Source organism: Anomaloglossus baeobatrachus, chromosome 6 (genome assembly GCF_048569485.1).
Source record: "Anomaloglossus baeobatrachus isolate aAnoBae1 chromosome 6, aAnoBae1.hap1, whole genome shotgun sequence".
Lineage (NCBI taxonomy): Eukaryota > Metazoa > Chordata > Amphibia > Anura > Aromobatidae > Anomaloglossus > Anomaloglossus baeobatrachus.
Window position 1 is genome coordinate 137,978,183 of NC_134358.1, and position 16,706 is coordinate 137,994,888.

Here is a 16,706-nt window from a genome sequence, read left to right on the forward strand (position 1 = left end):
AAACCTGCTACCATGCTGTCAACAGTTTCATTTCTTTTTTTTTTTCTTTCTTTTACAGCTCGTTTGATGAGTATAGTTCTGAGCTAAAGTCTGGAAGATTGGAGTGGAGCCCAGTGCATAAATCGGAGAAGTTCTGGAGAGAGAACGCTGCGCGGCTGAATGAAAAGAACTACGAGCTCCTGAAGTAAGAGGGTATAGACTGCGATATATAGGTGCATGTGTGGCACATCTATGTATGTGTATTTGTAAATGACCCGCTAAGGGCCGGCTTTGTCAATGCCGATTTTGACTCAATATGGCAATGGCATAGCATGCCCTTGCAGTTTACACAGTGCTGCCAATCCCTTGGGCTATGTTCAAACGTTGTGTATTTTTGCAGTGTTTGGTCATGTGCACACATTGAGTATTTGGTGAGGGTTTTTTTTTTTACCTCAGTATTTATAAGACAAAATTAGAAGTGGAACAATCAGAGGAAAAGTATAATATAAAAGGCCCTTTTTTTTTTCTTTTCTCTGCATATTTTTTTTTATGCATATAATTAAAAGCTGCTTTTTAGAGCACCAACAAAAGCTGAGATTTCAAAAAATGTCATGCACCTAATTGTGTTTTTTTTTATATTTATTGTTTTCCTTTCCTTGCTGTATTGAAAAAGTGCTGCATTTTTTAAAATGTCAGCATCTTAAATCTTCCAGCGTTTTTGTAAGGCCAGGGCCACACGGATTTACTGTGATCCTCGCATGACACTCGGCTCATGCTGGCAGCACAGCGGGAGTCGAGTGTCATGCAAGTGTCACTGCGACTGAGGTCCGATCATGCGATCGGACCTCAGCTAAGAAGGGGCAGGCTGGCACTGGAGGGGCGGGTTGGTGCTACAGAGTGGCGGGCAGGCACTGCGGAGGGGAGGAAGGGATTTCTCTCCCTCTCTCCTCTGTAGCCGGCTATTGCCATTCTCGCCCTGCACTCACGGTACACTGGTTTACTGCGAGTTCAGTGCGATTTTTCTCTCACCCCATAGACTTGAATGGGTGCGAGAGAAACAAAACTAGCATTAGGCCTAAGCCACACGGCGAGAAAATCGGTGCGAGTGGAGTGCGATAAAACATCGCATTCCCCTCGGACCAATTCTAGCCTGTGTGTCAGCACACATGGGCGATTATTTTCTCAGCCCTAATCGGACTGAGAAAACAATCGCAGCATGCTGCGATTGTAAGCTGAGTCTCTTTCTCTCGCACCCATTCAAGTGAATGGGGCGAGAGAAAAATCGCACTGCACTCGCGGTACACCGGTGTACTGCTAGTGCAGTGCGAGAATGGCAATAGCCGGCTACACAGTAGAGAGGGAGAGAAATGCCTCCCACCCCTCCTGAGTGCCGGCCCGCCCCCCGCAGCTGAGGTCTGCTCGCACGAACGGACCTCAGTTGCAAGGACACAGGCATGACACTCGGCTCTGCTGTACTGCCAGCACGAGCCGAGTCTCATGCAAGTGGATCGCAGTAGTGCCCGTGTGGCCCCAGCCTTACAGTCGCAGCGTGCTGCGATTGTTTTCTCGGTCCGATTAGGGCTGAGAAAATAATCGCTCATGAGTGCTAGGACATAGGCTAATATTGGTCCGAGTGGAATTCGATAAAACATCACATTCAACTTGCTCTGATTTTCATGCCGTGTGTCTTTGGCCTAAAGGCCCCGTTACACGCTACGATATATCTAACGAGATGTCGGCGGGGTCACGTCGTAAGTGACGCACATCCGGCATCGTTTGACATATCGTAGCGTGTGACAGCTACGAGCGACTGTGAACGAGCAAAAATACTCACCTTATCGTTGCTCGTTGACACGTCGCTCATTTTCAAAAAATCGATCGTCCTTCTGCGCTCCGGTTGTTCATTGTTCCCGAGGCAGCACACATCGCTCCGTGTGACACCTCTGGAACGATGAACTGCAGCTTACCTGCGGCCGCCGGCAATGCGGAAGGAAGGAGGTGGGCGGGATGTTTACGTCCCACTCATCTCCGCCCCTCCGCTTCTATTGGCCGGCCGCTTAGTGACGTCGCTGTGACGTCGAACGTCCCTCCCCCTTCAGGAAGAGGATGTTCTTCGCCCACAGCGAGGTCATTTGGAAAGTAAGTATGTGTAATGGGGGGTTACTGACTTTGTGCGACACGGGCAACAAATTGCCCGTGTCGCACAAACGATGGAGGCAGGTGCGATCACGTATCGCACGATAAATCGTCCTGCGTTACTGGGCCTTTAGTGTAGCTACAAGTGAGGAGTTTTATAGCTGCAATGCTCCTCTGAGAAATATGCAAATTGTCTCTTCAAGGAGGAAGGAGATGAACTGATGAGAAGCTATAGTGGGGTCTAAGGGGAAAACGTTTCTCTATGCAGAGACTGACAAACTAATCTGGCTGCTAGTGAGGAGTCTTATAGCTGCAATGCTCCTCTCAGAAATATTAAAATTGTCTTTTCAGGAAGAAAGGAGACGAACTCTAGTGCCACCTATTGGAAGTATTGTCAGTCTCCGCAAGGAGAAAAGTTTTCCTCTTAGACCCCTCTATAGCTTCTCATACAGCCAGATCAGATCTCATACTTTGCACTGATGAGGGGCAATCACCCCGAAACACCGTGTCCTCAAATTGAAGTTCTGATCTAGCATAAATCCTAGGTCATATGAAAAGGCTCATTAAAGAGTCACTTTGATTTTTAGGATTGCTACTTCCAATAGGTGGCGCTACAGTTCGTCTCCTTCCTCCCTGAAAAGACAATGTGAGCGTTTTTCTAAAGCTTTTTCACCATAGGACGCAATGAGAAGTGCAAAAACACTGCAAAAAAGTAAATATGCATTTTGGACACATTTTTGGTGAATAAAACTAAGTTTATTAAACATGTACTGTAGATAAATGACACATATAAACTGCTCCATAAAATGCTACAAACCTGCTGTTTGTAAGCAGCTTTACTGCCAGGAGAGCAGGTTTTGCCTTCAGAAAAAAGGCAGCAGAAGAGCAACATGTGAACATGGCCTTCCTATTTTGTAATGATGCGATAGACGTTCATTTGCAATTCACTACTGCTGTAAGTAGATATATTTTATATTAAACACCTTTATTTTTTATTATTTATGTTGATTATCTTCAGCTATTAGCTTGGCGCTGGTGCTGTACAGCCTGTCATTCCTCCACGGGCAGGAGGCTCAAGGTCTTAGTGATGACATGTGAAATCTACAGGACTCTCCACAGCTATGGAATAGTGATGGGTGAATGTGCTCTGCACTGCTCGTTCTCGATCCAGCATCGGGGTGTTCAGTTGAGTATCATGGGTGATCGGATATGTCGTCCGTGAAACAACAACCACAACGCACAGGCTCGCCTCACTGCATGATGTGTGCAGTCACCCTAGGGAGAGTCATTCGCAGTCGCTGAATGGCTTTCACTGGGGTTAAAATACCGTTCTATGTAGTGTGTCCAAAAAAAAACCCAAAAAAAACACGCGCTCTCCCACCAGAAGTGCTCTGTTTATGGCTGGCGGTATGTCGGCGGAGACCCAAACAGGCCAATCATTGACTTTTTATAATGCTCGTCCAAGCTTCTGATCAGCTTGAATCGAGTAACGAGCACCCGAGCATTTTAGTGCTCGCCCATCACTACTATGGAAGTTTTTCTTTTGGCATGGTCAGTCTGCCAAGGAGAAGGCAATAATGTCATGAAACTTTTTGCATTATGCCTGGTGTCAGTCACTGTAGATTTTCAAGTCATCCTTACAGAAAAGGAATATATATATGTATATAAATGATATGTTCACTGCCTGTCGGCTGATTGCTGCAGGCAGGACAAGGACAGACAATGGCCATCACTTGGTGATTTCTGTGTTCAACTAACTGGATCCGTGTGAGCTGAGCTCTCGAGTACCTGTAATGCTGCCCTCAGAGGCCTCTATCAATTGTAATATATCCTGCTCCTCAGGATAATGGACGTATACTAAAATGTTAGTGTAAAACATGTGACACACTGAGTGATTAATATAAGAGGTCTTGTAAATGCTGTCCAACGTGGACCGATTTCTCCATTTATTCACATTTTATCTGATTGTTTTATTATAGGTCTGTTATTTCTATTGACCCTTCTCTGTGTAGTGTATGACTTACCGCAGCAATTTATTGCATTAAATCTACTCCTCACTATACAGCAACTGTATAACATAACTGTATCCATCACATTGGGTGGATGGTGCTGGTTCTAAACTTGTATGTCCAGCGGAGCCGTATGTTGAATTTCAGGCTGAATCATGCTGCTGCCTGTTTTCCCAGAAAGGATATTTTCTTGATCGTGGGTATTGATGGGCGGACCTGGACTATTAAAGTCCGGATCCACGCGGTTTCAAAGGTGCCCGGGTGCTGGACCTGGTCTCGGAGGGTGTTTGATCTGTATTCTGCACTCGAGAAAATAAAAGAAATATAAAAAAAATAAGAACGAAGCAAGTGCTTCATACTTACCAAGGTTTTGTTGCAGCCACACACTGCTCCCATGCGGCTATACACTATTCCCGCGGCCTCTCCTTCACTTCCAAGGGCTGCTCATCATTGCTCATCCATATGCACTTCTTTTCCCGCTCACCGGCCGTCCTGGCATCTGTGATTGGTTGCGGACAGATGTGTACCTAGCCTGTGTGAAAGCGTCTGCCTGCAACCAATCACAGGCGCTGTCTGCAGGGCAGTATCGTGGTATAAGAATAAATAAAACAATTGACTTAGGGTCCCCCATATTATGATACCCAGCACAGATAAAACCCACAGCTAGAGGCTGAAGCCCCCAGCCCTGCGCTTAACTTGGCTGTGTATCAGAATAAGAGGAACCACATGCGGCTCTTTTTTTTTTTTTTTTATTTTAAATAAATAATAAAAAAAACTGGCGTGCAGCCCCCCAATTTTGATACCCAGCCATGATAAAGCCCAACAGGTGGGGGCTTGTATTCTCAGACTGGGAAGGCCTATGGTTATTAGGTTCCGCCCAGCCTAAGGCTGGGGCCACACGGGGCACTACTGCGATGCTCGCATGAGACTCGGCTCGCGCTGGCAGCACAGCAGAAGCCGAGTGTCATACGAGTCTGCCTGCATCTGAGGTCCGATCATGTGAGCAGACCTCAGCTGCGGGGGGCGAGCTGGCACGGAGGAGGGGTGGGAGGGATTTCTCTCCATCTCTCCTCCGTAGTCAGCTATTGCCATTCTCGCACTGCACTGGCAGTACACCAGTGTACCGCAAGTGCAGTGCGATTTTTCTCTCGCCCCATTCACTTGAATGGGTGCGAGAGAAAGAGTCTCAGCTTATAATCGCAGCATGCTGCGATTGTTTTCTCGGTCCGATTAGGGCTGAGAAAATAATCGCTCATGTGTGCTGTCACACAGGCTAGAATTGGTCCGAGGGGAATGCGATGTTTTATCGCACTCCACTCGCACCGATTTTCTCGCCGTGTGGCTTAGGCCTAACAATAGCAACCTGCACCAGCCCGGGATTAAGCTCGGTGCTTTACCTGGCTCTTCCAAATTGCCCTGGTGCAGTGGCAATCAAGGTAATAAGGGTTAATAATAGTGAAGAAGCTGTCACTAAGCTCTAGATTAGTAATGGGAGGCATCTATGATGAGACTTCCCCATGATTAATCTGATTAATCTGTAAGAGAAAGTAAATAAAAACATCGAAAAAATCCTTTATTTGGAATAAAAGACAAAAAACAGCCTCTTTCACCACTCTTTAACCCCCCCAACCACCCTGCAGGTCCGACATAATCCACAAAAGGTCCCACGATGATTCAGCTCTGCTACATCTGAACCTCACAGCACGCGGTCATAGAACAATGACTACCCGCTGTGAGCTCCAGAGAATGAATGAGCTGCAGTGATGTCACTCAGGTTAGTCGCGTCGCAAATGGAGTTCTCCACCTGTGACTGCACTCCCAACCTCGTCCAGCACTGTCAGTGTTAAAGGGCTGGCTGGGTGAGCAGCACGGCCCCGCACTTTAAGCCAAAGTGCTTCAGGTCACCAGCGGTCATTCCATGGGAACCCGGGTATGACCTCCGTTGAATTGAGTGATGTCACTGCTGCCAGCCAGGTCCCCCTTGTTAGGGTTTCCCGGAGCCTGGAGAGATCGGACATGTTTTCGATTTCTCCAGGCTCAGATGTAGCAGAGCCAGGACCGTTGTGGGATGTCGTGTGGATTACGGCGGAACTTCAGGGGTCTTTTTGGGGTTAATAAAGAGGTGAAAGAGGCTGTTGTATTTTATTTCAAATAAAGGATTTTTCTCTGTTTGTGTTTATTTCTTGTTACTTATAGGATTAGTGATTGGGAGATCATATAGATGCCTACCCATCACTAATTCTGGGCTTCATGCAGCCTGTAGCCATATGCTTTATCTGTGCTGGGTATCCTAATACGAGGGGATCCTACACCAATTGATTTTTATTTATTTATTTATTTATTTATTTAATTTTTTACCATGATACTGATCCAAAGGCAGTTGCACTGCTTTCCCCGTCCACCGGCTGTCCTGGCACCTTTGGTTGCAGTCAGCTGACACGCTGCCACTCAGGGTGGGGGTGCATCTGACTGCAACCAATCACAGGACTGCCAGTGAATGGGGAAAGCAGCGCATATTGATGAGCAATGATGAGTGGCCCAGGAAGTGAATGTGCGGTCTGGAAGCAGCGTACAGCCGCGCAGGAGCAGTGCCGGTGTCTCGGAAAGTACAGCAGCGCGCTTGCTCCCTTCCCCCTATCCTTTCTACCACCATTTTTAGTCTCTAGATTCTAGTCCCCACAGACTTATATGGGGACTGGAATCCGGCCCAGAACCGGATTTTAGAAACTGGATCAGCCGGTCCTGGTTATCTGTGAGTCCGCTCATCACTAATGGTGAGCTACAGGTTTTAATATTGTCTTTAACAACTTATTATTGGAAACCACAGATGGCTCATTGGACTTGTACAGTGCAGCACTCCTAGTACATATGTATTGTGGTAGAGTTTATATCCTTCCCCATTGCACTGCATTGAAATATATGTATGTTTAGGCTTCTCACAGTCAATATTTTCATGGTACATACCAAAAGCAGAGGAGGATAGTGGGAAGTTCATGCTGAATGAAAGTGAGAATGGGCTCAAATAGTGTGTGACAATAGACAAGTAATCCCAGCATACAATACCCTGCTATACCATATACATTTAGTCTTATGCTGTCCATATACTGTATATTAGTTGGCTGTCGACAGAACATTTCTTTGGTTGATCGGTCCGCAGACAGACATCTCAGCCGTCTCACCTATACACAAGAGCGCTCATTTGGCCAAGACAATCTCTGCTGGTGGCTTATGTCCAGGAGAATAATGCAGATGGTAGTATTATATTGGACATGCCATATCAACATCCCTGACTATCAGCTGACCAGTCCCCCTATACACATTGAATGCTGTCTGAACTAATGTATATGGAGCCTTTACACTTTACTATTCCCATAATAATCCATTTACCAGACGGAGCCCAAATGTGGGTTCGTTTGGCTTCTGTCTAGCCATTATGCAGCTCATACAATTTGTTTAAATGTGTGGAAATGCACAGCAGGCTGCCCTTTTCTACGCACACCGCGCGGCACTCACCCCTCCCTGCGCACACGGCGCTGCACTCGCCCCTACCATTATCTGTCGTCTCATAACATTTGGGTGACACTTTTTGATGAATATGGACAACTAAGAAAAGAATAACCATAAAACCTAATTCTGGAAATCTAAGTAAAAATAAATATCCTGTAATAATTTAGGAAAGGAGACCTATTTATTTATTTATTTTTTTTCCCCTTAATATAATCAGATAGGCCGATCACTGCTGCTCCGACACCTGGAAACCCAGAGATCACCCTCAGGACAGAGCAGAGAACTGATAACACTTCCACTCTAAAGGCCCCGTCACACTAAGCAACATCGCTAGCAACATCGCTGCTAACGAACAACTTTTGTGACGTTGCTAGCGATGTTGCTGTGTGTGACATCCAGCAACAACCTGGCCCCTGCTGTGAGGTCGTTGGTTGTTGCTGAATGTCCTGGGCCATTTTTTAGTTGTTGCTGTCCTGCTGTGAAGCACACATCGCTGTGTGTGACAGCGAGACAGCAACAACTAAATGTGCAGGCAGCAGGAGCCGGCTTCTGCGGAGGCTGGTAACCAATGTAAACATCGGGTAACCAAGAAGCCCTGTCCTTGGTTACCCGATATTTACCTTTGATACCAGCCTCCGCCGCTCTCACTGCCTGTGCTGCCGGCTCCTGCTGTGTGCACATGTAGCTACAGCACACATCGGGAAATTAACCCCATGTGTGCTGTAACTAGGAGAGCAGGGAGCCAGTGCTAAGCATTGTGCGCTGCTCCCTGCTCTGTGCACATGTAGCTGCAGCACACATCGGGTAATTAACCTGATGTGTGCTGTAACTAGGAGAGCAGGGAGCCAGCGCTAAGCATTGTGCGCTGCTCCCTGCTCTGTGCACATGTAGCTGCAGCACACATCGGGTTAATTAACCCGATGTGTGCTGTAACTAGGAGAGCAAGGAGCCAGCGCTCAGTGTGCGCTGCTCCCTGCTCTCTGCACGTGTAGCTCCGTGCGGTGGTAACCAAGGTAAATATCGGGTTGGTTACCCGATATTTACCTTAGTTACCAAGCGCAGCAGCTTCCACGCCGCGCTGGGGGCTTGTCACTGGTTGCTGGTGAGCTCACCAGCAACTTGTGTAGCCACGCTCCAGCGATCCCTGCCAGGTCAGGTTGCTGGTGGGATCGCTGGAGCGTTGCAGTGTGACATCTCACCAGCAACCTCCTAGCAACTTACCAGCGATCCCTATCGTTGTTGGGATCGCTGGTAAGTTGCTTAGTGTGACTGGACCTTAAAATACAAGAAATCCCCTACACTACTCTAAATGAGTCGTAAAAATGCAGTTATCATCTAGTTGTCGTATATTAGCCTTCTTTATTTTATAAATCCATCTAGAAACAAAAATTAATCCTCATTGTCCAAGATTATAGTGTATTAGAAGTCCCGTAAGCATTGACCTGATGAATCAAGTACCAAGAATCTCACTTATTGCAAAATCTTCTTTAATTGGCCTCTAATTTTCCGATTCATTTGTAGGATTCTAACAAAGCTCCTGGAAGTCTCTGATGACCCCCAAGTGCTTGCAGTGTCTGCTCATGATATCGGAGAGTATGTGCGGCATTATCCAAGAGGAAAGAGGCAAGTGTATCTTAGTGTCTGCCAACGTTACTTTATTCTCTTCCTAGACTTTATTCAATCACATAGATACTTTTCGGAATTGTTGTGGTTTTTGTTTTAGGAATACTGAAACTTCTGTGAAAAGTTGTCTTCTAAGGGGTTACTAATGGGCTGAATATAAAAGCCACCGACTGATTCTTAAAAATGCTTTTTCTTATGTAATATAAGTTGCAGTGTGATTATGATGTGTAATCTATGAACAATTTTTGTTTTCCCCTATGATATCTTATGAGGGAATTCTGGACTTGGATCCCCACCTGAAGGAAAAAAAAAAAAATTTGTGACGCTTCACTAACTTTTGTCCATAATGTGTAGTGTTAGGCTATGTTCGCACGTAACTGCTGAAATTTCTACAGCGATTTGACAGCACATGTGCGCTTCAAATCGCTGCAGAAACACTGCGTAATGGATGCAGTGTTTCAGCAGAATAAATGCCGATTTCATGCGCTCAGGATGCTGCCGCCACTATAGACAGAGTGGGAGCAGCATCCAAAGCGCACGGAATAATTGACATGCTGCTTTTTTTGTACGCATGGATTTGGGTCAAAATTTTGACATCCAAATCGCTGCGTTCAAAAAAGCGGATGGATTATGCACAATCTACATAGATTGTGCTGGGGACAAAAAACAAAAAGCCAGCACTAAATGTGCACTTCAGCACTAAAATTTCCAAACTGTACTTATTATGAAAAATTTTTGAGATTTTTGGCAAAAAATTGCAATTTCTTGAGCCACCCCGCCACGTCACGGCAAATCTCATTTGGGGCAGTCTTCCACTAAAATATTTTTATAAAATGTGCCATACGGCCTCACATATGAATAGTAGAACTGCTCTTACCAGCACTCACCTGGTCTATTTCAATCCCGTACCCATGACTGAGTCATGGCTGTGGGCGGGATAGGTCCAAGCAAATGCTGCATGAAGTAAATAGCCTGTGGACAAAGCCTGATGACTTAATGTGAACAGTCACCAACCGCCAAAATCTAGACAGATGGAATACATCCCAAATTGGGGTGCATCGCAAGGTGGGGGTCAGCCACCGACCAATTCAATGAAGAAAAAACAAAAAGCCAGCACTAAATGTGCACTTTAGCACTAAAATTTCCAAACTGTACTTATTATAAATATTTTGAGATTTTTGGCAAAAAATTGCATTTTCTTGATCTACCCCGCCACGTCACGGCAAATCTCACTTGGGGCAGTCCTACACTAAAATATTTTCATAAAATGTGCCATACGGCTTCAAATCGCTGCAGAAACACTGCATAATGGATGCAGTGTTTCAGCAGAATAAATGTCGATTTCATGCGCTCAGGATGCTGCCGCCACTATAGACCGAGTGGGAACAGCATCCAAAGCGCACGGAATAATTGACATGCTGCTTTTTTGTACGCACGGATTTGGGTCAAAATTTTGACATCCAAATCGCTGCGTTCAAAAAGCGGATGGATTATGCACAATCTACATAGATTATGCTCAGGACGCATGCATTTACGCTGCAGTGCTAAACGCAGCGTAAATGCATGAATTTACGCAACGTGTGCACAAGCCCTTAGGCTCTAGTTTGATTCTCTAAATGCCTCCTTCCAGAAAACAAATGACTATTAGGGAATGATGGCCCCACTATAGGGAAAATGTGGTGTTACATGGCTCCCATTAATTTAATGTGTTTAATGTAATAGGACATTCTAAGAACATCCCAAAACTAAATTCTCACACCACGTTTTTCATTTTTTGGCTCATAATGGAGTGTACGGAGAGGGGAACCCTCCTCTTTGATGTTCATATGCCTTCATTTATTACTCTACTTTTATTTTAACATGCATATTGATGCCATCTACTGACATTTAGAGTTCTCAGCCGCCTCCGACATTTGGGGGTGGACCCCCAAAATAGCACATCAATGCAACTGCATGCCTTAAATGCTGCTATCAGAGATGGAAAGGGGCACTCAAGCGGTTTATAGTAGCCTCTGAATCAAACTACGGTGGCTGCTGTTAAAGGCATGTGGCGGCTTCTGAGCCCTTTCGATACGCACACAGTGTGGGACGTTTATGTACATCACATGTTGGGAATGGGTTAATATATAACTGTATGCCTTAGTTCCTATTGGCAGGTAGCTAAAATATCTAATATATAAAGGTGTGTGTGTGTGTGTGTGTGTGTGTGTGTGTGTGTGTGTGTGTGTGTGTGTGTGTGTGTGTGTCCGGGATTGGCATCTGCATTGTCGCAGCTACAGCCACAAAATTTTGTACACTCACACGTCTGGACCCCGAGATCATCATAGGCTATGTTGTGAGGCGAAATTTTAACTCCGCGTGTTCCAATTTACCAATCAATTTTGCCCCTATCTACATAATGGGGAAAAAGTGAAACTAAAAGTGTATCCGCACCGTCGCAGTTACAATCACGAAATTTTGCACAGATACCTCATGTGACCCATGCATCGTCGTAGACTATGTTTTGACAGGAAAATGTAACCCCGCACTTTACAGTTACTCTCCCAAAAACATGGCTCCATTAAAGTAAATGGAGCCTGGAACTACAGGTTTATTAGTAGGAGCTGTGAGTGGTTGCTATAGGAACAAAAGACATTCATACTATAAGAAGCTTATATGTGAGGTAATAAGATGTCGGTGGGGAGACGGATAGAGCGAGACGGATAGAGCGAGACGGATAGAGCGAGACGGATAGAGCGAGACGGATAGAGCGAGACGGATAGAGCGAGACGGATAGAAAGACAGAGGCAGACGGGGAAAGAGACAGACGGAGCACATTACTTGGCCAGTTTAGTTAAATCTGTGTGGAATATCTGTGGTGTTGAAATATATGTTGTGAAATGCTTCTATTAGCTTAGTTTTTGCCTTTTAATAATTACATTTCTATCGATTTGTTTTGTGGTTTTTGTGTGCAGAATATATTTTTGTTAATACATTCTATTTTGTTAACAACAGTTATTAACCCGGGCGAAGCCGGGTAGTACAGCTAGTATAAAATATAGTGCTCATGAGTTTTGGAAAATGCTGCAGTCAATCAGTCCACACAAAGTATGACTTGCATCAAGCACTTTCTTAATTCTGATATTTTGTTACTTGCCGCTTGTTTTGTTTGCAGAGCCATACACGAGCATGGACAGCTCTTATTCTTCTAATGTTTGCAGTCACTGACTTGAAATTGCAGTATGGTGTGGGCCTTCCCTTAAAAAACAACTCTGGCATGTTCTTTAGATATGTCACATTACCCCTTAAAGATCATGATTTGTTCTCTATGCTCCGGTACTGTTACATCTCTGCAGCATAAAGCAAGTCAAAGAAAGTCTTATTGTCTTGATGCCGTTTATATTATGATCTAAATCCTAAATTCCCTTCTGTTGAGCACCACCTCTCACCTCTCCTAAGTGCATGGAACAGAGAGCGGCTGTTTGTCAAGGTTAGAAGTCGTTAAAATAAAAGTCAGCATCTTTATTCCCACTTCTGCTCCATTCAGCGGCTCCCAGCACCTGGTGATTTGCCCATTGTTCACGGCCCTATTGTAAAAAGCTTTGACAATAAAGTATAATCTTCATTTTCTATCACACCGTTTCTCCTTTGTGTAATAGAAACAATTGCTGCTGTATTCTCCAAGATATCCTTATATTTTTTAACCCTTCGCATATCTATATTACACTTCTGCTCATCTTCAAATAAAAGTACCAGAACTACAATTATCTCAGAATGATTAACAACCTCATGTCCTAATAATTAGCTTCTTTTACTCCAAAATAGCATAATTGTACACACTTATTGGGCATCAATGGATGACCAAATTAAAGGAGTGACGCCATTTTCCAATAAAAAACAATCTTTATTTGAACACATAATTAAAATATTTTAGCATAAAGGTACCGAATAAAAGAGAGACACTAGCAGGAAAATAATTGAATCCCTATAGTAGTCCTAAGTCAATAACTGGGATATTCACACCAAAATCCAGATGGGTATATATGTTTTACAGCCAAATATCATGTATTGATGGGCCAAATGCAGACTCTGCGGTTCTAACTGCGTTATTACCAATATTATAATTAATCCTCATTACAAAGTTCCCCTATAAATAATTTATACTCATAAGAATAAATAAATAAGTAAAAGAGTATATAGGGTCCCTTGTGCAGGAAAGTAATTCAAGAATGCAGTATAGGTTTCAAGTGAAAACACATAGAGTTTACCACAGAGCCCGCATGCATCCATCAAAGGAAATGAGTCATTAGAGATAGGCTGACACAAAACACAATAGTATCACAGAATTACATCACCTGGATAGAAGTGACCTGCCGTGACCCTCACACTCCGACACGTGTTTCGCAAATGGCTTTCTCGAGGAGCTTTTATTCAGTACCTTTATGCTAAAATATTTTAATTATGTGTTCAAATAAAGATTGTTTTTTATTGGAAAATGGCGTCACTCCTTTAATTTGGTCATCCATTGATGCCCAATAAGTGTGTACAATTATCTCAGAATACGAATTTCCAAAGCTGCTGCACTAAATGGTGTTTTACAGCGGTGTTCTTAAAAAGGCCACTGTACACAAAATATAGGGCAATTGCCTGCCCATAACGGAAAAAAATGTAGTTTATATGGGGGGAGGGGGTCTTCCCAAAGTGGTGGTCTTTTGGAGAAGTTATGATGTTTTTGCGTGTGTTAGCCAGTCAGTTTGGAGTCCGACAATAAACATATTTTCTACTATGTTCCAGTTACGTCAGTAACCATATACTGTGATTTCTGGTTAGGATGTAAAATCAGTTATGTACAAGCAAAAGCTCATCTGGTCCAGCTACAATATGCGTCACATTAGCATTGGTTGTTTATCAGTATCTGAAAAGTGGAATCCAAACTCACAACTACAGATGAGCGATCCTGATCTGCAAAGATCAGAAAATATTAAAATCGTCCTATCTTTACCGCAAAAGTTGGCGATCTTGCCACAGATCAGTAAATGATCTGATGGCAAACACCATCTTCTCCCTGTCCATCACAGCCATGTCATTTAATGACATGGCTGTAATTGGCCACTGTAAAAAAGAAAAAGAGTTAAAGCAGGACATACTTACTGCATCCCCAAGGCAAGTATGTCCTGCTTTAACCCTTTTGCTTTTTCCGGGTCCAACAATTGTCATTAATGATTATTCACTGCTTTCCCCTTCCACTGGCGTCCCTGCTTGGCTGCTGTTGGATCACACCCCTACTCTCTGAGACAGCGTCTGTGATTGGTTGGGATCACACACACAGTCTGTGTCCTTATGGTGATAAATAAATACAACAATTGGCTTGGGGTCCCCCTGTATTGATACCAGCACAGACAAAGCATATGGCTACAGGCTGCAGATCCCAGTCATGCGCTTATCTTGGCTGTGTATCAAAATAAGAGGAACCGCATTTGTTTTTTTTTTGTTTTTTTTAATTATTTAAATAAATATATAATAATAATAATAATAATAAAAAAATGTGCATTCCCTCCCCCCCAAATTTTGATACCTAGCCATGATAAAAAAATGATAGCTGGGGGCCGGTATTCTCAGGCTGGGGAGACCCGTGCTTATTTGGAGCCCTCCAGCCTAAAAATAGCAGCCTGCAACCACCCAAGATTCTCACATCCATTAGATGTAACGATCCTGGCACTTTACCTGGCTCTTCCCAAATGCCCTGGTGCGGTGGCAATCAGGGTAATAAGGAATTAATGGCAGCTCACAGCTGCAACAAAACCCTAGATGGGGGGGGTCTATGAGGCCCCCCCCACCACTAATCCTATAAGTAAAAATAAATGAGCACAAACACACAGAAAAATCCTTTATTTAACAAAAATAAATTAAAAACACCCTCTTTCATCAATTTATTAACCCCAAAACACTCAGGTCCGACGTAATTCACACTACGAGTTGCCATGACGCTTCTAGCTCTGCTACATCTGAATTTACAGCAAGCGCCATAGAGTATGACTGCCCTCTGTGAACTTCAGGCAAAGTCTGAGCTGCGTGATCAGCGGTGATATCACTTCGGTTCTTTGCAGTCACAGCTGGAGGTCCCCATGGCCCTCCACCTGTGACTTTAGGTAACCGGACCTCAATGGACTCTCAGAGTTCACAGACCTGCATCTCCTGGCAGAAAACTGCGGGTTTTTTTTCCAAGAGATGCAGATTAGGTGTTGAAATGTTTACACCATATTCCTGCACCCAATCTACACCTAGCAAAACAATCGCATCATACCACATGTGGTAGTGATGTGTTTTTTTTTGCCAGGAGGTGTACATTGGATGCAGGAATATGGTGTAAAACGTTTAGCAAGGGTTTAGGTAATCCAATCACTGACGTGGACAGCTGAAAAGTGCTGACATTTGCAGAACAAACACAATGACAGGGCTGTACTGGCCATCTGGCAATTCCAGGATGGGCTGGTACCTACCCTCGACCGCTCTGACACTAATGCGGGCTTCACACGGTACGATCTATCGTGCGATTGCACGAGCGATCGTACCCGACCCTGTCATTTGTGCGTCACGGGCAATTAGTTGCCCGTGGCGCACAAAGTCGTTAAACCGCCGTCATACGTACTTACCTGCTGAGCGACCTCGCTGGTGGCGGCAAACATCCACTTCCTGAAGGACGTCAAAACGACGTCACACAGCGGCCGGCCAATAGAAGCGGAGATCAGCGGGACGTAAACATCCCGCCCACCTCCTTCCTTCAGCATTGCCGGCAGGACGCAGGTAAGCTGTGTTCATCGTACCCGGGGTGTCACACGGAGCGATGTGTGCTACCCCAGGTACGATGAACAAGCGGCGCAAAGTAGAATAAACGATTTTTTAAAAATGCGTGACCTGTACATGATTCGTGATTTGTAACCGATTTGCGATCGTTTACAGACGCTCATAGGTGTCACACAGGACGACGTCGCAAGTGATGCCGGATGTGCGTCACGAAATCCGTGACCCCAACGACATATCGCACGTTAGATCGTCATGTGTGACGCCCGCATTAGTATCTCCCTATATCTTTAGCAGCACAGTATGGAAAAGGGAGGGAGTGAGCGAAATGCTGGCAAACAGGCTGCAGCAATGTATGATGGACTTTGTAGTATTAGCATAGAGTAAGCCTGGGGAGATGAAGAGATGGATATAAATATCAGAGCTGCTGATAGCAGACACAAATGATGCTATCTGCATGATAAACAGTATATATTACTAAAATAAGAGTATGGATGCATTTAGTGGCACATAATAGCAATATTGAATAAAAAATAATTAAATGAGTTAGGGTAGTGGATAACTTGTTTTAATACTTTTAAATGAGACCAAAAGTACTGGCAATGAGCTTAAAGGGGTTGTTTCATCTTCTTAAATGAGTAAAATAGCAAACTTCTTGTAAAATAAAGCAGT

General features: G+C 44.4%; 1 protein-coding gene across 2 annotated transcripts in view; it reads left to right on the plus strand.

Moving 5' to 3' along the window:
- The window catches only part of ATP6V1H (ATPase H+ transporting V1 subunit H), a 196,620-nt gene that overhangs the window by 109,228 nt on the left and 70,686 nt on the right, over window positions 1-16,706 (plus strand). For both annotated transcript variants that reach the window (XM_075353271.1, XM_075353272.1), the window contains exons 12-13: window positions 59-184; window positions 9,153-9,254. In XM_075353271.1, coding sequence (XP_075209386.1) covers window positions 59-184; window positions 9,153-9,254 — 228 coding nt within the window. The remainder of the gene's footprint in view (window positions 1-58; window positions 185-9,152; window positions 9,255-16,706) is intronic.